Genomic DNA, 27,793 nt, shown 5'->3' with positions numbered 1-27,793 from the left:
GGCCCTGGAACAACGGGTACCAAGGGGTAGGAAGTAACCCAGGACGGGTGGGCACGGACGTCGGACCAGCAGTAGGGCCCCAAACCTCCCCCGCGGGTTGGTGCGTTGCAGGACGAGTCCCCACCAACCATCCCTGCTCTTAGGGTCCTGGGCTGGGGACTGGAGGGGGGTGGAACCAGCCCCCCTACCCTCCACGAGTGTGCCAGGCTGACACCTAAGCCAGCTGAACTGAGCCAAGAGACTGGAGAGTGACTTGCACGGGTACGGGACTTGTGGGGAGCACGGAGGGATATTGGTGACGGGAAAAGAAAAGGGGACATGCAGCCACTCACAACGATGAAGCCAATATAGCCTGAGTGAGTGTGGACTGGGGGGGGGGGACCCCAACCCCCAGCACGAGGACAGGGCCCAATTTCAATGCACCTGCTTCCCAGACCCCTCGCCTGCTGCGGGGAACCAGGGCTGCCTAGCTACCTCTGCTCCCACCACCCTCCACGCCCCGCCCTCCCACACAGTGCACACCACCTCTTGCCACCAGGGGTCGCTCTTCCACAGACGTGGTCCATCTCGGCATTAATAAGGCTTTTGCTACCGTCTGGCATGGACGTCTCATTAATAAACCAGGGAAATACGACCTAGGTGGGGCTACTATAAGGTGGGCGCAAAAATCCTAGACTCATAGACTTTAAGGTCAGAAGGGACCATTATGATCATCTGGTCTGACCCCCTGCACAGTGCAGGCCACAGAATCTCACCCACCCCTCCCAGAATAATCCTCTCCCCTATATCTCGGATATTGAAGCCTTCAAATACTTTGAAGACCCCAAGATGCAGAGAATCCTCCAGCTGTGATCTGTGCCCTATGCTACAGAGGAAGGCGAAAAACTGGATGGAAAATCATTCTCCGAGAGTAATCCTCAATGGATCCCAGTCATGCTGGAAGACCACAGCGAGCTGGGTCCGGCAGGGATCAGTTCTGGGGGCGGTTCTGTTCAATATCTTTGCCGATGATTTCAATAACGGCATTTATAAGCAGGCTCGTGAAGTCTGCAGATGATCCCAAGCTGGGAGAGGTGGCGAGTGCTTTGGAGGGGAGGATTAGAAATCAAACTGATCTGGACAAACTGGAGAAAGGGTCTGAGGTCAATAGGATGAAGTTTAACAAGGACAAATGCAAAGTGCTCGACTTAGGATGGAACAGTCACACGCAGAAAGGGAAGTGACTGTCTAGGGAGGAGTCCTGCAGAAAGGGATCTAGGAGTCACAGAGGATCACAAGCTAAATATGAGTCAACGGTGTGACGCTGTTGCAAAAAAGGAAACAGGATTCTGGGCTGCATGAACAGGAGTGTTGTGAGCAAGACACGAGGAGTCGTTCTTCCGCTCTACTCTGCGCTGGTTAGGCCTCAGCTGGAGTCTTGTGTCCAGTTCTGGGCAGCACATTTCAGGAAAGATGTGGAGAAATTGGAGAAGGTCCAGAGAAGAGCAACAAGAATGATTAAAGGTCTAGAGAACATGAGCTAGGAGGGAAGGTGGAAGGAATTGGGCTTGTGGGGTTTAGACAAGAGCAGGCTGAGAGGGGACAGGAGAGCAGCTTTCAAGTACCCAAAAGGGTGTTACAAGGAGGAGGGAGGAAAATTGTTCTCCTTGGCCTCTGAGGATAGAACGGGAAGCAATGGGCTGAAACTGCAGCAAGGGAGGTTGAGGTTGGACATTAGGAAAAACTTCCTATCTGTCAGGGGGTGAAACACTGGAATAAGTTACCCAGGGAGGCTGTGGAATCTCCATCCCTGGAGATATTGACGAGCAGGTTGGACAGACATTGAGTGCCATGACCTCGAGGTTCCTTCCAGTCCCATGATCCACGGGGTGCCCCTTCCCCCACCTCATTCCGTGCCCCTGCACCCCACGTCCTGCCACCAGGGGGTCCCCTCCCCCACCTGATTCCATGCCCCTGCACCCCACGTCCTGCCACCAGGGGGTCCCCTCCCCCACCTGATTCCGTGCCCCTGCACCCCACGTCTTGCCACCAGGGGCCCCCCCCACCTCATTCCGTGCCCCTGCACCCCATGTCCTGCCACCAGGGGGCCCCTTCCCCCACCTCATTCCGTGCCCCTGCACCCCACGTCTTGCCACCAGGGGGCCCCCTCCCCCACCTCATTCCGTGCCCCTGCACCCCACGTCCTGCCACCAGGGGGCCCCTCCCCCACCTCATTCCGTGCCCCTGCACCCCACGTCCTGCCACCAGGGGGCCCCCTCCCCCACCTGATTCCATGCCCCTGCACCCCACGTCCTGCCACCAGGGGGCCCCTCCCCCACCTCATTCCGTGCCCCTGCACCCCACGTCCTGCCACCAGGGGGCCCCCTCCCCCACCTGATTCCATGCCCCTGCACCCCACGTCTTGCCACCAGGGGGCCCCTTCCCCCTCATTCCATGCCCCTGCACCCCACATCCTGCCGCCAGGGGCCCCCCCCACCTCATTCCGTGCCCCTGCACCCCACGTCCTGCCACCAGGGGCCCCCCCCACCTCATTCCGTGCCCCTGCACCCCACGTCCTGCCACCAGGGGGCCCCTCCCCCACCTCATTCCGTGCCCCTGCACCCCACGTCCTGCCACCAGGGGGCCCCCTCCCCCTCATTCCATGCCCCTGCACCCCACGTCCTGCCACCAGGGGGCCCCTCCCCCACCTCATTCCATGCCCCTGCACCCCACGTCTTGCCACCAGGGGGCCCCTCCCCCACTTCATTCCGTGCCCCTGCACCCCACGTCCTGCCACCAGGGGGCCCCTCCCCCACCTCATTCCATGCCCCTGCACCCCACGTCTTGCCACCAGGGGGCCCCTCCCCCACTTCATTCCGTGCCCCTGCACCCCACGTCCTGCCACCAGGGGGCCCCTCCCCCACCTCATTCCATGCCCCTGCACCCCACGTCCTGCCACCAGGGGCCCCCCCCACCTCATTCCGTGCCCCTGCACCCCACGTCCTGCCACCAGGGGGCCTGGCATGTCTGAGCCCACACTACCCCAATCCCCCCCTTTCTCTCCATCAGGGAAGGCCGGGGGGGCCGGGCCAGCGCTCACAGCTCGCGGGACTGACCTCTTCTGCGACGGCTGCCCGACCGGCGTCACCTTGTCCTCGTAGAACCTCTTCATGGCAAACCTGTCGAGGGCTTGGTCCGCGCTGGGGGGAGGTGCACAGGGTCAGCGGGGCGGGCAGGGCTCCGGGTCCAGTGGGGGGAGGGCGTGGTGGACGGGGGGGTCTCAAACAGGAAGTACCGGGGCGCCCCTGGGCTGTTCCATGGTTATCTGACCTGGGAAAAGGTCCCCTGGGGCTTGTCTGGGGGCCGGGGGGCTGTGCCCCGCAGGGCCCATGTGGGGCAGAGGCGGCTTTGGGTGCGGCTGGGGGGCCTGGGCAGGGCTGGGTTGGCAGGGGCTGCGGGTGGGGAGTGAGGGGCACTGGCAGGGCTATGGGGGCAGGGCTGGGCTGGCGGGGGCTGTGGGTGGGGCGTGAGGGGCACTGGCAGGGCTATGGGGGGCAGGGCTGGGCTGGCAGGGGCTGTGGGTGGGGCGTGAGGGGCACTGGCAGGGCTATGGGGGCAGGGCTGGGCTGGCGGGGGCTGCGGGTGGGGCATGAGGGCACTGGCAGGGCCATGGGGGGCAGGGCTGGGCTGGCAGGGGCTGTGGGTCAGGAGGGAGGGGCACTGGCAGGGCCATGGGGGGCAGGGCTGGGCTGGCAGGGGCTGCGGGTCAGGAGGGAGGGGCCCCAGCAGCACCTGTGGAGACCCCGGAGAGGGTCTGGCCGAGGGGCACCCCGGGGCCCGGCTGAGCAGGGGGTGCTGTGGCTCGAGGCGCCCAGCAGCGCCATGGGGCAGGAGGAGGGTGTTTGCCCAGAGTGCCCCTCCTCCTCCCAATCAGCCCCCCATTTGCCCACCCTCGGCACGGGCTGCCCAGGCCTCCCCCCTTGCTGCGGTAGCCACCTGACCCCCCCGGGACCCCAACTGGGGGAGGCGGCTCTAACCCCCCCCCCCCGATTTACGAACACAAACGGGGGCTGGTCGGCTCAACAGGCTGCTGCCTGAGTGGGGCTGGCAAGGGGGGGCCCTCCAGACCTGGGGCCACCCCCAATAGCCCCCCACCCCTCCGGCAGGGACTGCACAGGCGCCCCCTTTGCTGCCCACATTCTCCCCCAACTGAGGGGCCGCCCGGCAGCCAGCAGCAGTGGATGAGGCTGGCGGGAAGCGGCGGGGGGAAGGCGAAGGCCTGGCTCCCCTCACCTGGCTGAAATGTTGCTGTAGTGCATGTAGGCGGCCACCACGACCCCCATCCGGCCTCGGTTTCCCTGCGAGAGACCAGAACACACAGGCCGGTTGGCACCCAGAGACACCCCAGCCGGTGGCAGGCTCCTTCGGACAGGGCCTGATGCGACTTCACACACTCCCGCGGACGTCCACCGGCTAGCCCTGGCAACCGGCCGCCGTGCGCCACCCCAGAGGTGGCTGCATTTCAGCGGCCTGAACCGCCGCGAGGGATCTGCTAGGGAAGGGAGGTGCAAGCAAAGCCAGAGGCATCGGTGCTGGGTTTCTGTACTGATGAAGGACCCCTCGTGGGAGACTTTTTTCCGGGGAGGGGGTTTTTGTGGCTGGACGGGGGGGCTATCGTGTTTCTAAGCATGCACACGCGGAGCGTGTCGTCACGCCTGTGTCCTCACCGCCCTATCTGCTAGACCAGAAGGGGGGGCATGCAGGGTCATAACCCCCCCTCCCCCCGACCGCTGGGTCCCATGGTGCAGCCGGCCCCCTCCCTGCAGGACAGCTGAGCTGGCGAGTGGGGCAGGGAGAGGCAGAGCGAGGGTCTGGAAGGGGGGGTCTGGACACAAGGAAACAGTGAACCCTTTGGGGGCTGCAGAGATGTAGAGCAAAGGAGGAGCTGGTTTGGGCAAACTCCCGTCGGGCGTGGGTGTGAATTTGTCACCCGCAAGGGCCCGATCCCGGCGGGGCACAGGACTGCGTGGCTGCCTGATCGGAGGGGTGTGCGCAATGTCCCCCAGCGCCCCCAGGGAGCCACACCCACACACGATCCCTCTCCACGGACCGGTCCCGTCTGCTGTTCCTGGGTGCGGTTTAACAGCTGCCACGTGCCACCCCAGAGGTGGCTGCCTTTCAGTGGCGGGGGGAAGGTGGTGGGTTGCGTTTCTCTTTCTGGGCCCTAGATGTGCCACCGCCCTGAACAGCAGCCACCTCCGAGGGGGGGTCACAGGCAACCGGCACGCTCCAGGCTGCACAAGAGGGTCGGGTAGGAGACCCCAAGGACCCAGCCAACCCCGGACCCTGCTGAACTGGGGGGTCGTTGGCCGGTGTCCCTGTGCCCTGCCCCGCCCGTGCAGCGCCCCCGGCTTCTCCCCCACCCCCCGGAGCGGGGCTGTGTGGCCCAGGGCCCTGCCCCCAGGGGGCCGGCGCTCACCTTGCTGTGCAGGACGACCACGTTGTGGGGCGCGGCGCTCAGCCACGTGTCCATGGCCTTGCAGATGCTGCAGATCTTCTCCAGGGCGGGGGTGTGCAGGTCCGGCCACCCGAAATCCAGCACCTGGGCGGGGCGGAGACGGGGGAAGAGGAGGCTGGCGGGGAGGAAGCTCCCTCCGGTAGATACCCGGGGCCCCTCGCGCCAGCTGGCCTGGGGGGTGCTGCTGCCGGCCGGGGAACCTGCCCGGGGGGACCCCGTGTGCACAGAGCTGCTGGGTGCGGGAGGCAGGAGATGCCCCTCCAGGGGCAGAACAGGCCTCCATCCCCACCAGCAGGGAGGGACCGTGCCAGCTGCCGGGGTCCACGCATACGTGTGAGGGGAGGGGTTCACAGCAACCTGGCACCTGGCCCCCCACCTGCCCTGCTCCCCCCCAGAGCGGAAAGGGGCTGGCACCTCGCCAGGGGATGGGTGGCAGGAGCCCCTACCCAGAGCCCCGACGTGCCCACCCGTCGCCTGGGACCCAGATTAGGCCGCTCGGCTGCGGTGACAGGAAGCCCCGCGGCAACCCCGCCCCCCCCGGCTGCGCTGGCCGGCCTACCCGCCCCCCAGCCCCGGGGGAAGGGCATGCATTGCACAGCGGGGGGGGGCACGCAGCAAAGGGATGGGCCGAACCAGGTCCTGGAGGGGGGCGGGGGGTACGCGGGGGGCGTTGTGCCCTGTGCCCCCCTGGCCTGCACCCCGCTTTGCATCCGTGCGCCGGCAGCCCCTGTGCAAGCCGCGGGCCTGGCGCCCTGGGGGTCCCTGTGCCACCGCAGAGCCCGGACCCACCCCCAAGCCCGGGGGGGAGGGGGGGGAGACTCAGCCTCCTGCCCAGCCCAGCTAAGGCAGCAGGGTCTCCACCGACTCAAGCGCCCGGGCCGGCCCAGCCGGCAGCAGCCTCCGGGGCTGCCCCATGCAGGCTGGTGGTGAACGGGGCCAAAGCCACCCCCGGCCCCGGCCCAGCCGGCTTCCCCTTCGCCTGGCTGCTGCCCAACTGCAGAGACCACAGAGACCTTGGCTGGCTTCTCTGCTCCCCGGAGACCACCCCGCGCCCACCGCCCCGGCGCTATCGGCCTGTCCCTGCTCCCGCCGGCCCCTGGCACGCTGCCGGGGCTTGCTGAGCGTGAGCCGTCTCTCCGGGCACAGGGTGGGGCAGGGCGGCATTTGGGGGTCCCAGACTCCCCCCCCCCCTCCCGCCCAGCCTCCGGCTCCTCCCCGCCCTCTGGCCTGCACCAGAGACCCCCTCCCCCCGCCTTCGCTGGCACCCCCGGCGCCGGCCCGCGTACCTTGGCGTGCAGCTTGCTGATGTCGCGCCGGCGCTCGGACAGATTGAACAGCTGGGCGGAGACGGAGAGAGACGGGTGAGGAGACGAGCTGCACAGACACCCAGCCCACGGGCCAAGCCACGGATGGGGGGGCTGTGCCCACGGATGGGGGGCAGCGCCCTCAGGCCATGCCACAGGGCAACGCCCAGCCCTCATGCTGCAGGTACCAGGGCCCGGCCCCAGGGACGGGGTGCAGGGCCTCTCGACCACGCCTCAGGGATGGCGTGTAGCGCCCCCAGGCCGCGCCGCACAGCCCTAGGGCCCGATCGTTGGCACGCCCTGGGCTAGCCGGCCCACCGGCCTGACGTGGAAGGGCGGGTCTTACAGTCCTCGTGGACCCCGGGCACTCCCTGACTGCCCCGGCCCCGACTCTGGGGGCCCCTTTCGCCCGCCCGAGGCCCTGTCGGACGCGCTGCGGGGCTGGATGTCTCGGCAAGCCCAGGAATTCCGGGGCCCAGGCTCTGTGGCTCCCCCTGCCCCGGGAACCCAGCTCCGCGTGTCCCCCCCCGGTCCCTCCCCGGGGCGCTCACCAGGTAGTTATCCCCATGCTTGCACTTGAGCATGTGGGCCACGTCCTGGAGGTTGCTGCGGAAGCGCTGCTCGTCGGCCGCGCTGGGGTAGGAGACGGCGATGATGCGCTCGGTGATGTACACCAGGTCCAGCTCGCAGCTCTCCTCCATGGCCTGGGCCAGGCTCGCGCTCCTGGGCCAACGAGACGCCGCCCCCTTAGGTCCTGGCCGTGCGCAGCGGGACACTCTGGCCAGCCTCTCCCCAGCCGTGCGCTCACCGAGCCCTCCCCCCCAGCGCCCCCCAGGCCGCGCCGGGACACCGGGGCGTTGCTATCACTGCAGCCGACGGGGCAGGGCACAGCGGCTCCGGGATCAGCCGGCAAAACGGCTGCGGACCACAGCAGGGAGAGCCCGGCTCCGGGAACCGGGTGCAGAGCAAACCGGGGAGATCCGCATCCCTGGGAGCTCGCCGGGGTCCCCCAGAGGAATAAAGACGCTTGTGTGAAGCTGGCCGCAGACCCAGCATGGACGCGGGGGTCTCGCCGGGGCTCTCTCGCCCTTCCCCGCAGGGCTGCCGGGTTTCCGAGCAGGGCGAGGGAGGGAGACCGCAGGCGTCCGGCGGAGAGAGAGGAGGGCAAGAAAGGGGCACCCGCGATACGGGGGAGACCACGTGGACCCCAGAAACGGGCCCCATCCTGCTAAGAGCTGAGCATCCCTCCTTCCCGCTGCCTTCGCTGCAGGCGAGAGGCGCCCAGGGCCCCCCAGGACGGGCTGGGAACGCAGCGGGCGGAAGCGGAGCGTTCGCGGGAAGGGGCGAGGGCTGATCTTAGTCTGGCTGGGAAAAGGGGGAAATTTGGGTCCCCATCCTGCCGCTTATTCCCCCGGGGTCCCTTCACGGGGAGAGAGCCCCAGGCCTGCAGCACCGTGCCCCCGAGCACCCCGCGACAGCGCTGGTCAGGTACCAACCAGGGTGGCAGCAATCGGCCAATGCGCCACCAGCCCCGGGGGGAGAAACTCGCCATGTGTTGAAACAGCGTCGCCCGAGGCCGGCACTTGGCTACAGGCCCACACTGCGGTCTGCAGCCTGCCCGGCCTCAGGCCTGCCGCTGGCTCCCGGCGTTCACCTTCTGCAGTGAAACACCAGCGTGAGCCCTGGCCCCCGGCTGCTGGACGCCCCCGCTGGGGAGGGAAGGAGGCCCAGGGAGTCTCTGCCCCGGGCATGGTGCCAGGGGAGGTGGTGGGGGGGATGTACCTGGCCTCTGCCCCGGGCATGGTGCCGGGGTCATGGGGGAGGGGGTGTACCTGGAAGGTCTGCGTCGGGGCTGGGCACTTTTGGGAGATTTGGTGGATTCCTAAAGACGAGAGAAAAAAAGCCAAAGTTACCCTCGTGGGGAGTCATGGGAGAGGGAAGCAAGCGGGACGGATCGCAGGATGGGGAAGGGGGGCGCCAGCGCACAGGTCTCAGGGCTAACAGGTCCATCCAGCCCAGCGTCCTGTCTGCTGACAGTGGCCAGTGCCAGGTGCCCCAGAGGGAGGGAACAGAGCAGGGAATGATCACGTAATCCCTCCTCTGTCACCCATTCCCAGACAAACAGAGGCTGGGGACACCGTTCCCACCCATCCTGGCTAATAGCCATTGATGGACCTAACCTCCAGGGATCTATCCAGCTCTTTTTGGAGCCCCATTAAAGTCCTGGCCTTCACACCATCCCCTGGCGAGGAGTTCCACAGGTTGGCCGTGTGCTGCATGAAGAAAAACTGCCTTTGGTTTGTTTTAAAGCTGCTGCCTTGGTGATTCACTAGCAGTCGTGCCACAGCTCAAGGCGACTAATTCATTCCCCCGTCCCCTCGCCCCTTGACAGCACAGCCAGATTGGTGCCACCTCTGGAGCAGCTGGTGTTTATAGACACAGGCGCAGGTTCAGAACTTCCACCTGGAGCGGCCACTGGTGGGAGACCAAAGCCCACACTGGCCACGTGAGATCCAGCCACAAATCGAGCGACCCAGGGCAGCGCTGGCAGACGTGGCCTCTGACCGTGGGTGCTGGAGTCACCATGGGCCTCGTTCTTGCAGGAGCTGGCTGCCTGCAATTGGTGCTGTCGGCGGGTTCTGGAAAACCCGCTCCCAGGTGTGCCAAGCTGGGCACCCAAACCCCCTCGGCTCCTTGTCCAGCGCTGGCCCCTTTCCCTCCTACAAACTCCCCCGAGCAAACCCAGGGGCTACACCAGGCCCATCCCGCAGAAACGAGTTGCAAACGATTCCATGCCTGCCGCTTGTCCAGCCGCAATATTCCAAATCTGGCCAGTTTTGATTGGCCGGGGAGGTCACCTGGGTGGCTACTGCTACCCCATTGGCTCACCGGAGAAGGGTAAGCAGAGGAAGGATCCATTGCAATAAGCGAACAGTCACGAGTCCCGATTTTGCAGGGGGTTGTCGGCAAGAGAGACAATCCCAGGCCAATGGTACCCGGACACCCTAGACTGGAGCGTTCGTCGTGCGGATGTTCAGGTTTCTACGCTCAAGGAGAACTCCCCTGGGCCCGGACCTGGCGGAGGAACCTACACAGCATGGGGGCTCTGTTGGCAGAATCAAGGACAAAGCACAAGTCGAGGCTGCCGGGACCTCCCGGCCCCTCGAAAGCGACCCCCACGAGAGCGTGCCCTGAGCGAGGAGAGCAGGATCTGGCCCTTTCGTGGCGACACGGGTGGGAGAATACGCAGCCGGCGAGGCCGCAGGGAAACACTCAGCAAACCCCTCTGTTTGAGTCACTTTTATAACAGGCTGAAATTTCCCCCGGCCGGCTGAAATGGACCCTCCTTTTTTATAGCCTATAGGTTTGCAAAGTCCGCTCAGCCGGTTATGAACGATCTGAGGGGAGGGAGGAAAAATATGGGGTCAAATTCGCTGCGGCTGTCAGCAGCCAAAACATCTCGAGAATCATTTGCCCCAGCGGAGAAACGAGGCCTGCTGGAAAGCCAAGCGTGCACGCGGCACATGTTACGAGAAAACCCAGCAAGGCCTTCGGTGAACATCTGCTCAGCCCAAGGGGACAGCTCAGCCCCTCCTGGCAAGTCCCGGGCGCCGCCCTGCCCCCTCGGCATTGGGGGTGTCCTCGTAGGGCCAGCGCTGGGCCTTCCGTCCTTAAATCCTGCCTGTGCTGGAGGCAGCATGCGCCCCGGCCACGCTCCTCAGCAGCTCCGCATGGCTAATTAGGCCATTAGCAGCACCAGCCCACAGGCGAGCCGGGAACGGAAGTTCCCTGGAGGATCGTTATCTGCGGCCACCGGCCACGGCCGGCGGAACACGCTGCAGCAGGGGAGACCGGGAGCCGGACTGGAGCAGGCAGCGATGTGCAGCTCTCGTCCCGCAGGCCAATCTCAAGACAGCTTTGAGACACGCCCACCGATGAGCCGCTCGGAGCCCCGCTCGGTTCACAAGGCACCTCGGAGGCGCGGCGCAGCCGGCTCCCCCGGCACCGCACGCAGGGACTGGCCAAGCTGGCAAGAGAGCCCCTGGAAAACACTGCTTTGCCCACCCGGACTCTCCCGTGGGAAAAGGCCCATTCCCCGTCTCCTCCAAAAAGGGGGAAGCGGAAAGTCGAGTCCCCAATCAGCCATTGTGGTTGGAGAGTTCCCGGGTAGGGTTACTAGATGGCTTCAAAAAAATACCAGACACACTTGATCTCAGGTGTGGGGGGGGACCGGCCGGGAGAGGAGTGGGGCTGGTGGGGAGGAGATCGGGAGGACTGGGGCTGGCCGGGAGGAGATCAGGGGTGAGGGGAGAATCGGCCGGCAGAAAGCAAAGCTGGCAGGGAGGAGGTCGGGGGAAGTGGGGCTGGCTGGGAGAGATGGGGGTGGACCTGGCCAGCAGGAAGCAGGGTTGGCCAGGAGGAGGTCGGGGGGAGCGAGGCTGGACGGGGGGAACCGGCCAGTGGGAAGCAGGGCTGGATGGGAGGGGAACCAGCCAGCAGGGAGGGGGGCTGGACAGGAGGGGAACCGGCCGGCAGGGAGGAGGGCGGGACGGGAGGGGGAACTGGTCGGCAGGGAGGGGGGCTGGACGGGAGGGGAACCAGCCAACAGGGAGGGGGCGGGACGGGAGGGGAAACCGGTCGGCAGGGAGGGGGGCTGGACAGGAGGGGGAACCGGCCGGCAGGGAGGGGGCTGGACGGGGGGGAACCGGCCGGCAGGGAGGGGGGCTGGATGGGAAGGGAACCAGCCGGCAGGGAGGGGGGCTGGACGGGAGGGGAACCGGCCAGCAGGGAGGGGGCTGGAGGGGGGAACCGGCCGGCAGGGAGGGGGGCTGGACGGGAGGGGAACCGACCGGCAGGGAGGGGGGCTGGACGGGAGGGGGAACCGGCTGGCAGGGAGGGGGGCTGGATGGGAGGGGAACCGGCCGGCAGGGAGGGGGGCTGGACGAGAGGGGAACCGGCCGGCAGGGAGGGGGGCTGGACGGGGGGAACCGGCCGGCAGGGAGGGGGGCTGAACGGGAGGGGAACTGGCCGGCAGGGAGGGGGGCTGGATGAGAGGGGAACCGACCGGCAGGGAGGGGGGCTGGACGGGGGGAACCGGCCGGCAGGGAGGGGGGCTGAACGGGAGGGGAACTGGCCGGCAGGGAGGGGGGCTGGATGAGAGGGGAACCGACCGGCAGGGAGGGGGGCTGGACGGGAGGGGAACCGGCCGGCAGGGAGGGGGGCTGGACGGGAGGGGAACTGGCCGGCAGGGAGGGGGGCTGGACGAGAGGGGAACCGGCCGGCAGGGAGGGGGCTGGACGGGAGGGGAACCGACCGGCAGGGAGGGGGGCTGGACGGGAGGGGGAACCGGCTGGCAGGGAGGGGGGCTGGATGGGAGGGGAACCGGCCGGCAGGGAGGGGGGCTGGACGAGAGGGGAACCGGCCGGCAGGGAGGGGGGCTGGACGGGGGGGAACCGGCCGGCAGGGAGGGGGGCTGAACGGGAGGGGAACTGGCCGGCAGGGAGGGGGGCTGGATGAGAGGGGAACCGACCGGCAGGGAGGGGGGCTGGACGGGGGGAACCGGCCGGCAGGGAGGGGGGCTGAACGGGAGGGGAACTGGCCGGCAGGGAGGGGGGCTGGATGAGAGGGGAACCGACCGGCAGGGAGGGGGGCTGGACGGGAGGGGAACCGGCCGGCAGGGAGGGGGGCTGGACGAGAGGGGAACCGGCCGGCAGGGAGGGGGGCTGGACGGGGGGAACCGGCCGGCAGGGAGGGGGGCTGAACGGGAGGGGAACTGGCCGGCAGGGAGGGGGGCTGGATGAGAGGGGAACCGACCGGCAGGGAGGGGGGCTGGACGGGGGGAACCGGCCGGCAGGGAGGGGGGCTGAACGGGAGGGGAACTGGCCGGCAGGGAGGGGGGCTGGATGAGAGGGGAACCGACCGGCAGGGAGGGGGGCTGGACGGGAGGGGAACCGGCCGGCAGGGAGGGGGCTGGACGGGAGGGGAACTGGCCGGCAGGGAGGGGGGCTGGACGAGAGGGGAACCGGCCGGCAGGGAGGGGGGCTGGACGGGAGGGGAACTGGCCGGCAGGGAGGGGGGCTGGACGAGAGGGGAACCGGCCGGCAGGGAGGGGGGCTGGACGAGAGGGGAACCGGCCGGCAGGGAGGGGGGCTGGACGGGAGAGGAACTGGCCGGCAGGGAGGGGGGCTGGACGGGAGGGGAACTGGCCGGCAGGGAGGGGGGCTGGACGGGAGAGGAACTGGCCGGCAGGGAGGGGGCTGGACGGGAGGGGAACCGACCGGCAGGGAGGGGGGCTGGACGGGAGGGGAACCGGCCGGCAGGGAGGGGGGCTGGACGGGAGAGGAACTGGCCGGCAGGGAGGGGGGCTGGACGGGAGAGGAACTGGCCGGCAGGGAGGGGGGCTGGACGGGAGGGGAACCGGCCGGCAGGGAGCAGAGCTGGCCGGGGTGCACACAGATCCCGGGTTGCTGCCCATCCCGCGCACGGTCCCGGCAGAGCGCACAAGCGAGTCCGTCCCCGGAGATTCCAGCCCCCCCCCCGCCCCTGCCCCCCTCCTCTGCACTGCGCAGCTGCGTACCGCCTGGCGGGGAGACATGCCGGCCGTACCCTACGTACTGACACTCCTGACAACAATGAAATGGACTGAAATAGAAAATACCCGACATTTCTCTGTCCGGGGTTTTCTCCATTTCTTTCCCGGACAGAAAGCCGAAATCCCGGACTGTCTGGTTCCAAACTGGGCACCTGGCCACCCTATTCCCGGGAGTTTTCTTTGCTGGCTCCACATGGTTTTGCATCTTGCAACTTTGCAGGGGGGGGAGATTTTATTTGTTTACTATAAATGAAACGTTAGGAGTGAACTCGGGAGGAAACGTGCCCTCCAGTGTCGCCCGACGCAGACTGACGGGGGTGAGGCCGTCGGTCCTTGGAACCGTTCGCGTTGGCCTTTTGGGCGCGGTGAGGGCGGGAAACAATTCCTAAGTCTCCAAAAGTTACCCGGTCAGGAAATCCTGCCCGGCGGCCCTTCCCTGCGCTCTGTACACGTCACCCTCTTCCTCGGCCTTCCCTCCTGCCCCGCACAGCCCCTCCCCAGACACCTCATCCTTCCCCAGCCGCTCCGCGGTGCAGCCCCAGCCAGCCCGGGCGTCCCTGGCTCCATCGCCAGCTCGCTGCACTTCTGCTTCCACCTGTCTTTCGGGCAGCGCTGCCTGGCGCCCCGTGGCAAGCGGAAGCCACGATCGCTGAGCCCTTCCAGCCACGGGAATTTGTTCTAACCCCTGCCATCTGCGGGCCCTCCCTGCAGGGGACCCACCCCCGCTAGCAAGGCCAACAGGGCCCCCCCAAAACCCAGCCATCAGCAGGTGCCTTGTGGAGGAGACTCAGCCAGCGCCCACAGGGTTAACTCCCTCTCTCCCCGCCCTCCAGGGACTGTGTCTGGCCCGGAGCAGCGGAAGGGGGATGAAAACATCCGTCTTTCCAAAGTCACATGGATCCACTTATGTCACGAGCCTCCCCAGCCTCAGCCAGGCCCGTTGCACAGAAGGGTCCATGCGAGGGCCCGGGGGTGGTCTCGGCCGAGCAGGCCAGTAGCACCCGCAGGACACCTTGGTGCCTCCCCAGCAGGTCTGCGTGAGCGGCCACAGGCAGGCGGCGTCTGCCCGGGCTTGGCGCGTCAGAGGAAGCGCGGGAACGCTCCAGGCAGGAAGCGCCTGTGTATGCACAATCTCCCGGCGCGGGAATCTCATCCGCAGCCTGTGGGCTGGGTGACTTCCTGCCCTCGGCCGACAAGCAGAGCCGTTCCCAGCCCTTGCTGCGCCAGCACACCCCACTGGTGTATCTCCAGCCCTTAAACGCTCATCTCCCTCCGCGAGCCACATCTGGCCGCGTGGAGAGCCCCCCACACAGCGGCTGCTTGCGCGGATCCCGGTCGGCGCTCTGCCGACAGGCACTGGCTGCTCTGGCCCCTGAGAGCCCGGAGGCGCCGTCCCACCAGCGGCAATGCGGCTGGCTCTGGGGCGCAGCGCGGCAGCTAAATAGAACGCCCAGCGCACGCTGGTTGGGGACACCGAGTGAGGACGGGTCCTGCCCCAGAGTGAAACAGATGGAGGAATTAGGACCCACGTGGAAGAAGAGCGCCCCCTGCTCGGAAGAGCGCCCCCTACTGCAGCGGGAAGCCCTAGGCAGGCCCAGGCAAGGAGCCACGCTTGCCCCACAGGCTGGAGGGGTGGGAACTCCAGCGACGTAGGGCACCGTGAGGAAGCCATGCCTGACTGGCTGCCCACCCGCACTGAACAGCCAGCTGGAACATTTTGAGGAAGACCCGCTCCCTTAAAGGCACTTCACAGACACACCCCACCCCCACCCCCACCCCCACCCCGCCCCAGGGCTGCCCCAGGGAAATCCCAAACGAGGGCGGCAGCCTGAATATCTCCTTCCTCCGCCCCGTTGGCGGGAATGTGCCAGCGAAGAGCCCCACCAGTCTCCGCAAGCCACGCCTTTTTCGCCCTCGCTCTCCCTCACCCCCAGCCCCGCACGCCAAAGTGCCCTCTACCTTTGTCCATTATGTGTGGAATAAATTTTGTTATGTGCACCAAGGCCTATACCGATGTGCACCACCAGTACCAACACGCGCTGTGGGCACACTGCTAATCTCTCCAGGGCAGCCGCACAGGCACTCAGCATCAGGCAACACGGCCTCACACCACGGTGTTTGCACCCGTTCCCGGCGGGCACGTCCGTGGCCGCCGGCATCAGAGTTTCTGAGAGGAGATGTCAGAAATCAGCAATGCAGCCAAGCTGTGAGCTAGCCCGAGGCTCTGCTGGAGCCGCTACCTCACTGCTAGTTCTGGGCTTGTCCGCCCAAGCTGGGTGGGACGCTGCCGGCGGCAGCAGGGACCCCTGTTCCCTGTAAGTGGGAGCTTGGGCAGCCACCCAGGAGAGATTCAAATGCCCACCCAGCTGATTAGCAGAATGCCCCCACACAGCAGCATGTGTTTCTCCAGGTGGTGCACATCCACACATGCCTCGGTGCAGAGAACAAAATTTATTCTGCACACGAATGGGGAAAAAATTGAAGGAAGTCTGGTGGGGACCCACCCTCCGAGGGATCGGATTCCGCCAGTCAACAGCCTGTCTGAATCCAGAAGGGGGGCGGGCATGGACCTGCACAGCGAGCAGAAGGCCAGCAGCCCTGGGGCACCGAACATCCTGCCCCCCACCCCGAGAAATACCTACACGGCACAGAAAAACCCACGGCACAGAGCCCTGCAATCCGCCGGCCTCACGGCTGTGGGCGTCCCTTTCCAGGCTGCAGGTGGTGACCGGCTGGGGTCCAGCCCGACAGGCAGAGCAACAACGACCTTCCAGAGGCATGGGGCTGCCCCCCACCCCGACAGGCTTCCTGGGTGCCTGACGCAGCCACTGGCCTGTGCCCTCCTGCCCCCGGTGTCTCAGGCCAGCAGGGGCAGGATCTCCGGCAGGATCCCACGCCCAAAGGCCCCGTGCCAGGAACCACATGCCTAGCAGCCTCCGGCGTGGGGTGCGCCCCAGGCCAGCTCCTCTCCAGCGTGGGCATGCCGCTGCCCTGCCCGCCCCACCCCATCTGGCAGGAGGGCCCCCGCGGAGCCTGGGCAGGAAGCAGCGAGGGGGAGAAAAGGCCCCAGGAGTCGCTGTGCTGAGCGCCGGACTGGGGTGCCTGGGGCTAGAACCGGCGGCCCCGTGCGAGGTGGAAACCACAAGGCCTCCAAGCAGCCAGGACCATCCCCGGGAACCCCCCCGCTCCTGCACAGACCTGCCCCCGCCAGGGTCTGTCAGAGCATCTCCTGCCCCGTCGCCATGGCGACCCCCCCCACTCCAGCCGTCCCCACCCCCCTCGGTGCCCCCCACGTACCTTGGCCGAGGAGAAGCTCTTGCTAATCCACCACCAGGGCATGGTGGCACCGCGCCCCCCGGGGAGGGTCCTGGACCTGCACACCCCTCCGACCGCCACCAGCCAGCCCCGCGATCTGAGCTCCCGCGGCCGCTGCCCAGGCTCACCACAGGCGCGCTCCCCGGAGCCGCCCCCGCACACCCACCCGCCCGCCCCTCCCGCCCCGGGGGAGTCAGCCCGCGATCAGCTGAGCGCAGCCAGGCCAGGCCCGGCTAATGTGGTTAAGGGCTCCTGACGCAGCCGCCCGCATCCACGCTGCGGGCAGGGAGGCCACAAAAGGGCCTTTCATGGCGCGGGCGGGGGCCAGCCCGGCCTCGCACGTGGGCACCACCTGGGTCAGGCCGGCCCGGTTCCCCAGCGCCCCCCTGCCTCAGCGGCACAGGCCCGGGGTCGTCTGGCTCAGGGCCCGGCTCTGGCAGGGCAGGATCGGCCCCCTCCGTAGGTCCCATTCTGAGGGTGGGCTGCCCCCCAGAGCAGGACGTTTAATAGCCTGCCCCATTCGTAGGGAGGATTCGGAGGTTGCTGCCAGCTGCGACTCACCGACGCATAAACGCGCCGACCCGCAATGGCTCCACCAGCCAGCCCTTAGCCAGGAAGACTGGCCTTGTGGCAGGGACTCAGAAACCCGCCTCTGCCACCGATGTCCTATTTGGCCTTGACCATGTCACTTTGCTTCAACAGCCAAGCTGTGAAATGGGGCCAGCAAACTTCCTCTGGTCTCGTTCGCCTGGCAGATCTTTGGGGCAGAGGCTTTGACTCTTGTCTGGGCAGCACCTGGCACCATAGAGATACCACTCCCCTACCTCCTTGGCAGCTTCTGCCGCTAACAAAGCCCCCTACAGAACGCCAGTGTGGGTCAGCCGGAGATTTCATCTGCACAGCCCCAGGCATTGCTGCTGCCTCGTGGCTAGAAACAGCCCTGAATCCTCCTGTCAGATGCCCCACGGATATTTACAGCTGCACACGGCACAGAACCGTCCCCCGCCCCGATGCCAACAAAGGGCTGTTTTGCCACTGCAGACAGAAGCCTTCTTCAGCTTCATGCCACATGATCTAGCTCGCTCGTTAATTCCTTTGGGCTGGGTCGTTAGGACCACAGCAGCGGAGCCAGGTTCCAACGCTCCCTCGTCTGCAGAGACGGGGAGACGGGTTCCGTACTGGGGGAACCACAAAAGACTGGGTGGGCCCAATTACAGAGGGGTCATATAAACACAGAATCCGGGGGCTGGCGGAGACCTCAGGAGTCACCGAGTCCAGCCCCCTGCCTCAAGCAGAACCAACCCCCAACTCAATCAGCCCAGCCAGGGCTTGCTCAAGTTGGGACTTAAAAACCTCTAGCATCTGAAAAGCCTCTAGGATCCAGTAGCAGCTAGCAGCATATGCAAGGTGGAAATCTCTCTAATTTTGTCCATCAGCGTGCGGAATACATTTTGTTCTGTGCACCAATGTGCACCACCAATAGAAACACCTGCTGCCAGCTGTAGGAGCTTTGCCAGTCGGCTGGGAGGCACCTGAATCTCTGCCGGGCGACCGCCCATGCGCTCGGCTTACAGGGAACACCACCCCCTTGCATCCCAGCTCCGGGCGAAAGCTGAAATCTGCTCTCTGCTTCCCAAAGCCGGCTGGCCGCGCCCCGGCGCTGGCAGCACAACGTCCAGCCCGGTTTGCAGCTGGGGCCCCCCGCCGCTGCGGATTCTCCCCGGGCACCGACTGATTTCAGCTTAGGAAGACCTGAGACCCAGCCGCAACGTGTGTGCATCGTGTACCGTCGCCCTCCTTCCCCGGACCAGGGCACGGCCGGATGCACGACGCCTGCGCAGCCTTCGCGGGGTCCAGCCGTGCCTGCCTGGGCAGAGGGGAACCAAATCGCGCTCAGAACCAGCACGGAAGCGCCGGCTTCCATCTCCCCAGGCTAGCCCACTCGATCCCGCCGGGCGCCACGGCCCCCATGCGGGGAAACGAGAGGGAATCCCCGCAGGAGAGCATCCGCGACTCGCTTGCCGCGCACGGCCCGGTCCCCGCCGCGACCCACGTCACTTACGGTGGCATCTACATGCTTGGCGGTGTGCTCCCCGTTGGCCGGCTGTGGAGAGAGGGAGAGGAGAGGGTTACGGCCCGGCACGCGGAATCGGTCCCCCTGGCTGCTTGGCGCCCTTCCCCCACGAGGCTCAAGGACAGCGCCAGAGACCTGGCCACGGGACTGCCCGGCCCAGAGTCCATTCTCCCAGCTGCGGGCGTCAACGCCAGCGCCCAGAGACACTTGTGCGCCAGCTCGGATCACGCTGTGTGCAAACACGAGCCGAGGGGCCGTGGTGGGAGGACTCGCCGCTGGGTCCGTGTCTGCATCTCGCACGGGATCGTGCTCGGCACAGGCGCTGGCGCCAGGGGCGCTCTGGGGCTCAAGCACCCCAGAAAAAAACAGGCCCTGTTCAGCACCCTCCAGCCACAGCTGTTTGGGCGCACGGATCAGCTGATCACCTGGGGGCAGGAGGTGCTGGAGGGGCCAGCACTTGGGCAGGGAGACTTGGGGGAGGGGTGGAGTGGGGTGGGAAGAGGCAGATTGGGCGGGGCAGATTGGGGGCGGGGCCTATGAGAAGGAGCAGCGTGGGGCGGGGCCTCTGGGAACGGGTTGGGGCGGGGCCTGTGCTCTGTCCCAAGGCTCCGCCTTCACTCTGCCCCTTCCCCCTAGGCCCCGCCCTCACTCCACCTCTTACTGCCCCACCCCATCCCCCAGGCTCCGCCCCTGCTCAGCCTCTTCCCACCCCCACTCCACCCCCCTACAACCTATCCCGCCATTCCACCTCTCCCCCTTCCCGGAGCACCTCCCAGCAGCAGGGAAACAGCTGATCGGCAGCCGCGCTCATCAGCTGCACCCCGTGGGCGCTGAGCACCCCTTATTTCTCCCCTGGGTGCCTAACACCCGCCCCGGAGCACCCGTGAGTCAGCGCCTGCGGCTGCCCTGTTTTACAACACAGGGGTGGCTCACCCAGCGGAGGCCACGCCAGGAGGCCACGGAGTGACCTCGACTTCAGTCCTAGTGACCACATTTCCTTTGGCTGCGGGGCAACTTTACGGGGTCCGACCGCTCCCAGCCGAGTGTGAAAACACCCGGGGCGGGGAACAGACAATTCCCAGCCCGAGCCTGGCCTGAGAGGTGGGTGTGGGCATGTCCTGGCAGGGCCAGGCTGGCAAAGCAAACCCCACGCAGCCAGCGGGACAGGGACCGGCTGTTTTCGAGCTAAATCCTCGTGAGCAAGGGCTCAGCTGCCTGCCTGCCGGGCCTCATGTCATCGAGAGACCCAGGGAAGTGAGAAACCAGGGGACCCAGTCTGCTCCCAGCCCCCCAGGCACCCGCCGGCCCCTAAGAAGAACTGCGGTACATCACAAACGCCAGTGGGGGGAGAGCGCCCCGGCTAGCTTACCCCCCTGGGAACCTGCCCACGCCTCCTGCTGCCAACCGGCCCCCAGCCGCCCGCCCGGGTGGGCTCTGCTGCGGCCAGGGGTCTCAGGAAGATGCTCTGCTCGGAACGCAGGGAAAAGCAACACCCATTGGTGCCCACAGCCTGGGGGCAGCCCTGAACCTTCCCGACTCTCCCCCCGCACGTCCGACCCCACAAACCCTCCCACGTTCTTTCCCAGGCCAGAGCTGGCGAAATGCATCGCCTGGGACGGCCATGGGGCAGGAGAGCAGCGTCTGCTACAGCTCCAAGAGACACACGAGTCAGGCTGAGCACAGCCCCGGGAAAAGCCTGGCGGGGCTGGGGTCGGAGCGGGGCAGAGACAGGCAGGGCGGCGATTGGAGTGGGGCAGAGACGGGCGGGGTTGGGATCGGAGCGGGGCAGAGACGAGCGGCGCTGGGATCGAAGCAGGGCAGAGACGAGCGGGGCTGAGATCGGAGTGGGGCAGAGACGGGCGGGGCTGAGATCGGAGTGGGGCAGAGACGGGCGGGGCTGAGATCGGAGTGGGGCAGAGACGGGCGGGGCTGGGATCGAAGCAGGGCAGAGACGGGCAGGGCTGAGATCGGAGTGGGGCAGAGACGGGCAGGGCTGAGATCGGAGTGGGGCAGAGACGGGCGGGGCTGAGATCGGAGCGGGGCAGAGACGGGCGGGGCTGAGATCGGAGCGGGGCAGAGACGGGCGGGGCTGAGATCGGAGCGGGGCAGAGACGGGCGGGGCTGGGATCGGAGCGGGGCAGAGGCAGGCAGGACGGCGATTGGAGTGGGGCAGAGACGGGAGGGGCTGGGATCAGAGGGGGATGGAGAAGGGCAGGGCTGGGATTGGAGCAGGCCGGAGACGGGCAGCGCTGGGATCAGAGCGGGCCAGAGACGGACAGCGCTGGGATCGGAGCAGGCCAGAGACGGGCAGCGCTGGGATCGGAGTGGGCCAGAGACGGGCAGCGCTGGGATCGGAGTGGGCCAGAGACGGACAGCGCTGGGATCGGAGCAGGCCAGAGACGGGCAGCGCTGGGATTGGAGTGGGGCGGAGACGGGCGGGGCTGGAATCGGAGCGGGGCAGAGACGGGCAGCGCTGGGATTGGAGTGGGGCGGAGACGGGCAGCGCTGGGATTGGAGTGGGCCAGAGACGGGCAGCGCTGGGATTGGAGTGGGGCGGAGACGGGCGGGGCTGGAATCGGAGCGGGGCAGAGACGGGCGGGGCTGAGATCAGAGCAGGACGGAGACAGGCAGGGCTGAGATCAGAGCGGGATGGAGACGGGCAAGGCTGGGATCGGAGCGGGGCAGAGACAGGTAGGGCGGCGATCCGAGAGAGGTGGAGATGGGTGGGGCTGAGATCAGAGCGGCGCGGTGAGGGACAGGGCTGAGATCAGACGGGGGTGGTGCCAGGGCCAATCGGAGAGGGGGACGCGGTGCTGAGGGCCAGTGTGGCCAGGCCCATCCAAGCAGAAGCCCGCACCGGGGAAGCCTCTTTCGGCAGGGAGTCGGGGCTGCAGACCCTGGTCGATTTCACTGCTGCCGGCGATGGAGGACGCCTTGGGATCCGCCCGGGCTGTGGCAGGTGTTTCGAGAAGGGCTGTGCCCCAACTCTCCCCTCCCCACACAGCCCCCAGCTCCAGCCTCCGATCCTCTACGCTGCCCCGGTTCCAGCCTGGAACGGCTCCTCCAAACACAGGGCTCGCCCTCTCATCTCCGGCACGCGCCTGGGCCGTAATCTCCAGACTGGGCTGGGCTGCTCACCCCCCGCCACCGCTGGCTGCTTCCTCTCCAAGCCGCACTAACGGCCCCAAACGGCCCCGCCGGGTGTTCTTCCCCAGATAAGTCTCCTGGAGGGGCTGGCGAGCTTCCCTGGGGACCAGCGCTGCTCGTGGTGCTCACGGCAGGGCTGTGCCGACAGGAGATTAACCCCCCGCCCGCCCCGCAGCCGCTGGATCGACCGGCCACACGAGGGAACCGCTTGGAAAGATCTGGCGGGCGGCGGGCGCTGCCTCTCCACACGCTTCCCCGTGGGCGGGGTCCTTCCGAACGCCCCGACGCTCCGGCCGGCCTCGTCGCTGCAGCCACAGCAGGGAGAGCGAGGTGACTGGGCCGGGCAGGGAGAGCCAAAGGGAAGGACGGCCCAGTGGTTACGCTGGGGCCAGGTCAAGTCCGTGCTGCATAACGGACTCCTTGTGACTCCATGCTACAGGCAGGGCTGGGATCGGAGTGAGACGGAGACGGGCGGGGCTGGGATCGGAGTGAGACGGAGAGGGGAGGGGCTGGGATTGGAGCGAGATGGAGATGGAGACGGGCGGAGCTGGGATCGGAGCGAGATGGAGATGGACATGGGCGGAGCTGGGATTGGAGCGAGACGGAGACGGGCGGGGCTGGGATCGGAGCGAGATGGAGATGGAGACGGGCGGAGCTGGGATCGGAGCGAGACGGAGATGGGAGGGGCTGGGATTGGAACGAGACAGGGACGGGCGGGGCTGGGATCGGAGCAAGACGGAGACGGGTGGAGCTGGGATCGGAGCGAGATGGAGACGGGTGGAGCTGGGATCGGACTGAGATGGAGACGGGCGGGGCTGGGATCAGAGTGAGACGGAGACGGGTGGAGCTGGGATCGGAGCGAGACGAAGACGGGCGGGGCTGGGATCGGAGCGAGACGGAGACGGGCGGGGCTGGGATCGGAGTGAGATGGAGATGGAGATGGAGATGGGCGGAGCTGGGATCGGAGCGAGACGGAGACGGGCGGGGCTGGGATTGGAGTGAGATGGAGATGGAGACGGAGACGGGCAGAGCTGGGATCGGAGCGAGACGGAGATGGGCGGGGCTGGGATCGGAGCGAGATGGAGACGGGTGGAGCTGGGATCGGAGCGAGACGGGCGGGGCTGGGATCGAAGCGAGACGGAGACGGGCGGGGCTGGGATCGGAGCGGGATGGAGACGGGCGGGGCTGGGATCGGAGCGGGACGGAGACGGGCGGGGCTGGGATCGGAGCGAGACGGAGACGGGCGGGGCTGGGATCGGAGCGGGACGGAGACGGGCGGGGCTGGGATCGGAGCGGGACGGAGACGGGCGGGGCTGGGATCGGAGCGAGACGGAGACGGGCGGGGCTGGGATCGGAGCGAGATGGAGACAGGCAGGGAGGCGATCGAGGTGGAGACGGGTAGGACGGAGATAGGAGCAGGGTGGAGATGGGTAGTGCTGAGATCGAAGCGGGGCGGAGACGGGCGGGGCGGAGATAGGAGCAGGGTGGAGATGGGTAGTGCTGAGATCGAAGCGGGGCGGAGACGGGCGGGGCGGAGATAGGAGCAGGGTGGAGATGGGCGGACTTAGATAGGAGTGGGGCGGAGACGGTGGGGGGAAGCCAGGCCGCGTTCGGAGAGCAGGACTCCTGCAAGGAGAGGAACTGGCCAGGGAGAAGCCAGGCCGAAATGGAGACTCCTGGGAGCAGAGGAACTGGGCAAACCTGAGCGGCCACATTCCTGCGGGGAGACCAGGCAGCTAAGCCTGGCGCAGAGCATCACCTGTTATCACCTCGTCTCGGAGCAACCAGGCTCCTGCCTGAGGAAGGATCCTGCCTTGGGATCCGCCCGGGCTGTGGCAGGTGTTTCGGGAAGGGCTGTGCCCCAAATCCCCCCTCCCCACACAGCCCCCAGCTCCAGCCTCCGATCCTCTACGCTGCCCCGGTTCCAGCCTGGAACGGCTCCTCCAAACACAGGGCTCGCCCTCTCGTCTCCGGCACGCGCCTGGGCCGTAATCTCCAGACTGGGCTGGGCTGCTCACCCCCCGCCACCGCTGGCTGCTTCCTCTCCAAGCCGCACTAACGGCCCCAAACGGCCCCGCCGGGTGTTCTTCCCCAGATAAGTCTCCTGGAGGGGCTGGCGAGCTTCCCTGGGGACCGGCGCTGCTCGTGGTGCTCACGGCAGGGCTGTGCCGACGGGAGATTAACCCCCCGCCCGCCCCGCAGCCGCTGGATCGGCCGGCCACACGAGGGAACCGCTTGGAAAGATCTGGCGGGCGGCGGGCGCTGCCTCTCCGCGCGCTTTCCCGTGGGCGGGGTCCTTCCGAACGCCCCGACGCTCCGGCCGGCCTCGTCGCTGCAGCCACAGCAGGGAGAGCGAGGTGACTGGGCCGGGCAGGGAGAGCCAAAGGGAAGGACGGCCTAGTGGTTACGCTGGGGCCAGGTCAGATTCCTGCTCCGTAACGGACTCCTTGTGACCCCGGAGAAGTCCCTTCGGTTCCGAGCCGCAAAGGTCTGAGGCTCCCAGCTGCTCCTGAACGCCCCCCACCAGCTCCTCAGTCCGAACGCCCCCACCAGCTCCGTGCCTCAGTTTCCCATCTGTCCACGGGGGAGAATGGCCCTGGCCTTCAGCAGGGCCATGGGGGCTGGGGGAGCAGACAGCCACCACAGCCTGAGAGGCGCTCATAGCTGGGGGCCCAGACGAATCTTGGAGAGATCCGGCCCTGGGCGAGCGGATCTGTGCCAGGGCTGGGCGAGACGTCCGGCCAGGGTCTGTAAAAGGGACGAGCGAGCCGCAGGCCACACTGGGGTCCTGTACAGCGGGGCGGGGGGAGGGGTGTTACAGCCCTTTCCAACGCCAGACCAAAGTCCCTCCGCGCTCGTCAATCTCCAGACCTTGGCCTGCAGGGCTCCTGCCCCGACACCTCTCGGCAGGCAGCAAGATGCCAGCGCTGGCTGGCACAGAACCCCCCGCCTGGGACAAAGCAGGCGCTCCGATGCCATAGTGCACAAGCAAACTCACCAGTCCATGCACGTGCGCACGCAAACCCGCCAATCCACGCACGTGCGCATGCAAAACAACTAATCCATGCACATGCACATGCAAAGCCACTGATCCACGCACGTGCGCATGCAAACCCGCTGATCCATGCATGTGCACACGCAAAATGACTAATCCATGCATGTGCACACGCAAACCCACTGATCCACACACGTGTGCATGCAAGATGACTAATCCACGCACGTGTGCATGCAAACCCGCTGATCCATGCATGTGCACACGCAAAATGACTAATCCACGCATGTGTTCACGCAAAACCACTGATCCACACACGTGTGCATGCAAACCCGCTGATCCATGCATATGCACACGCAAAACGACTAATCCATGCATGTGCACACGCAAACCCACTGATCCACACACGTGTGCATGCAAGATGACTAATCCACGCACGTGCGCATGCAAACCCACTAATCCACGCACGTGCGCATGCAAACCCACTAATCCACGCACGTGCGCACGCAAACCCACTAATCCACGCACGTGTACATGCAAGATGACTGATCCACGCACATGCGCATGCAAACCCACTAATCCACGCACGTGCGTACGCAAACCCACTAATCCACGCACGTGCGTACGCAAACCCACTGATCCACGCACCACACCAGCCTTTCCGCCGGCTCCCCTCTGCCGTGGCCTTGGCCGGGGGCTCTCTCTGCCGTCCCCCCAGCACCCTCCTTCCCAGCCCTAGCTTTTCACACGGGGCTTCCCAGTTCCCTCCGGATGGATGAGCTGGCCCGTTTCCCGGGGAAGCACCTCCCCTGGCCTGTACCCGAGCGCAGAGGCTGGGGCGGAGAGTCAGGGAAATACCCCAGGGGAGAAGCAGGGAGCGGGCTGGCTCCAGCTGGTCCGTCTTGGGCGTAAATCCCAACAAGCAGCAGCTGAGGCAACCTTCAGCCATGCCCTCCTGCCTCCACTAGGGGGCAGCACAAAGCACCAGCACAGCGCAGCACTCCTGTGCAACCCTACAATAACAAAGCACCGGCACCTCCCGCCACTCCCATGCAATCCTACAATAACAAAGCACCAGCACAGCCCGCCACTCCCGTGCAACCCTACAATAACAAAGCACCAACACAGCCCGCCACTCCCATGCAATCCTACAATAACAAAGCACCAGCACCTCCCGCTCCCATGCAACCCTACAATAACAAAGCACCAACACAGCCCGCCACTCCCGTGCAACCCTACAATAACAAAGCACCAACACAGCCCGCCACTCCCGTGCAACCCTACAATAACAAAGCACCAGCACCTCCCGCCACTCCCGTGCAACCCTACAATAACAAAGCACTGGCACAGCCCGCCATTCCCGTGCAACCCTACAATAACAAAGCACCAGCACAGCCCAGCACTCCAGTGCAACCCTACAATAACAAAGCACCAGCACAGCCTGCCACTCCTGAGCAACCCTATAATAACAAAGCACCGGCACAGCCCGCCACTCCCGTGCAACCCTACAATAACAAAGCACCAGCACAGCCCGCCACTCCCGTGCAACCCTACAATAACAAAGCACCGGCACAGCCCAGCACTCCTGTGCAACCCTACAATAACAAAGCACCAACACAGCCCAGCACTCCCATGCAACCCTACAATAACAAAGCACCGGCACAGCCCGCCACTCCCATGCAACCCTACAATAACAAAGCACCAGCACAGCCTGCCACTCCCATGCAACCCTACAATAACAAAGCACCAGCACAGCCTGCCACTCCCGTGCAACCCTACAATAACAAAGCACCAACACAGCCCGCCACTCCCGTGCAACCCTACAATAACAAAGCACCAGCACAGCACAGCACTCCCGTGCAATCCTACAATAACAAAGCACCAACACAGCCCGCCACTCCCGTGCAACCCTACAATAACAAAGCACCGGCACAGCCCGCCACTCCCGTGCAACCCTACAATAACAAAGCACCAACACAGCCCGCCACTCCCGTGCAACCCTACAATAACAAAGCACCAGCACAGCCTGCCACTCCCGTGCAACCCTACAATAACAAAGCACCAGCACAGCCTGCCACTCCCGTGCAACCCTACAATAACAAAGCACCAGCACAGCACAGCACTCCCGTGCAATCCTACAATAACAAAGCACCAGCACAGCCCGCCACTCCAATGCAACCCTACAATAACAAAGCACCGGCACAGCCCGCCACTCCCGTGCAACCCTACAATAACAAAGCACCAGCACCTCCCGCCACTCCAATGCAACCCTACAATAACAAAGCACCAGCACAGCCCGCCACTCCAATGCAACCCTACAATAACAAAGCACCGGCACAGCCCAGCACTCCCATGCAACCCTACAATAACAAAGCACCGGCACAACCCGCCACTCCCGTGCAACCCTACAATAACAAAGCACCAGCACAGCCCACCACTCCCGTGCAACCCTACAATAACAAAGCACCAGCACCTCCCGCTCCCGTGCAACCCTACAATAACAAAGAGTGTGACATTTCAGCAGATGCATGCTGCCTCTTTCGGAGCAGAGCCCCAAGGGGACCTCGTGACAAGAGAGGCCAACGCCTCGTCCCTGGGGCGCGCCCAGCGCAGATGGGCCAACATGGGCTGTTTTGCGAGGCAGCTGTGTGAGCAATTCCCCGCGCCTCTCCGGCCAGCAGAGCCCTGTTGGGAAGTGTTCCTGTTTGTTGTTCTGGCGAAGAAATCCCTGCGGCTTGTCAGCATAATTGTTCCTGACTTACGTCGGGCTTTCCAGGGAAAGCAAGGGGTGAAAACAATTATCTCCCTCAATCTAAACATCGTCAGAGAAAGGGCAGCGCGCCGGAGGCACATCTGCCAGAGCCATGTCCCC

General features: G+C 66.1%; 1 protein-coding gene across 12 annotated transcripts in view; it reads right to left on the bottom strand.

Moving 5' to 3' along the window:
• The window catches only part of TNS1 (tensin 1), a 251,173-nt gene that overhangs the window by 97,138 nt on the left and 126,242 nt on the right, over nt 1-27,793 (bottom strand). For 11 of the 12 annotated variants that reach the window (XM_075932996.2, XM_089779632.1, XM_089779629.1 and 8 more), the window contains 7 exons: nt 18,771-18,812; nt 8,634-8,683; nt 7,353-7,524; nt 6,784-6,834; nt 5,459-5,581; nt 4,273-4,337; nt 3,096-3,179 (listed from right to left, as the gene is read on the bottom strand). In XM_075932996.2, the coding sequence (XP_075789111.2) occupies nt 3,096-3,179; nt 4,273-4,337; nt 5,459-5,581; nt 6,784-6,834; nt 7,353-7,524; nt 8,634-8,683; nt 18,771-18,812 (587 nt within the window). Of the gene's footprint in view, nt 1-3,095; nt 3,180-4,272; nt 4,338-5,458; nt 5,582-6,783; nt 6,835-7,352; nt 7,525-8,633; nt 8,684-16,690; nt 16,797-18,770; nt 18,813-27,793 lie in introns of those variants that run through there. The other variant, XM_075933003.2, reaches the window with a different exon arrangement.

Source organism: Pelodiscus sinensis, chromosome 7, assembly GCF_052426305.1.
Source record: "Pelodiscus sinensis isolate ZL-2025 chromosome 7, ASM5242630v1, whole genome shotgun sequence".
Classification (NCBI taxonomy): Eukaryota; Metazoa; Chordata; order Testudines; family Trionychidae; genus Pelodiscus; species Pelodiscus sinensis.
This window is presented reverse-complemented; position numbering and strand designations above follow the sequence as displayed.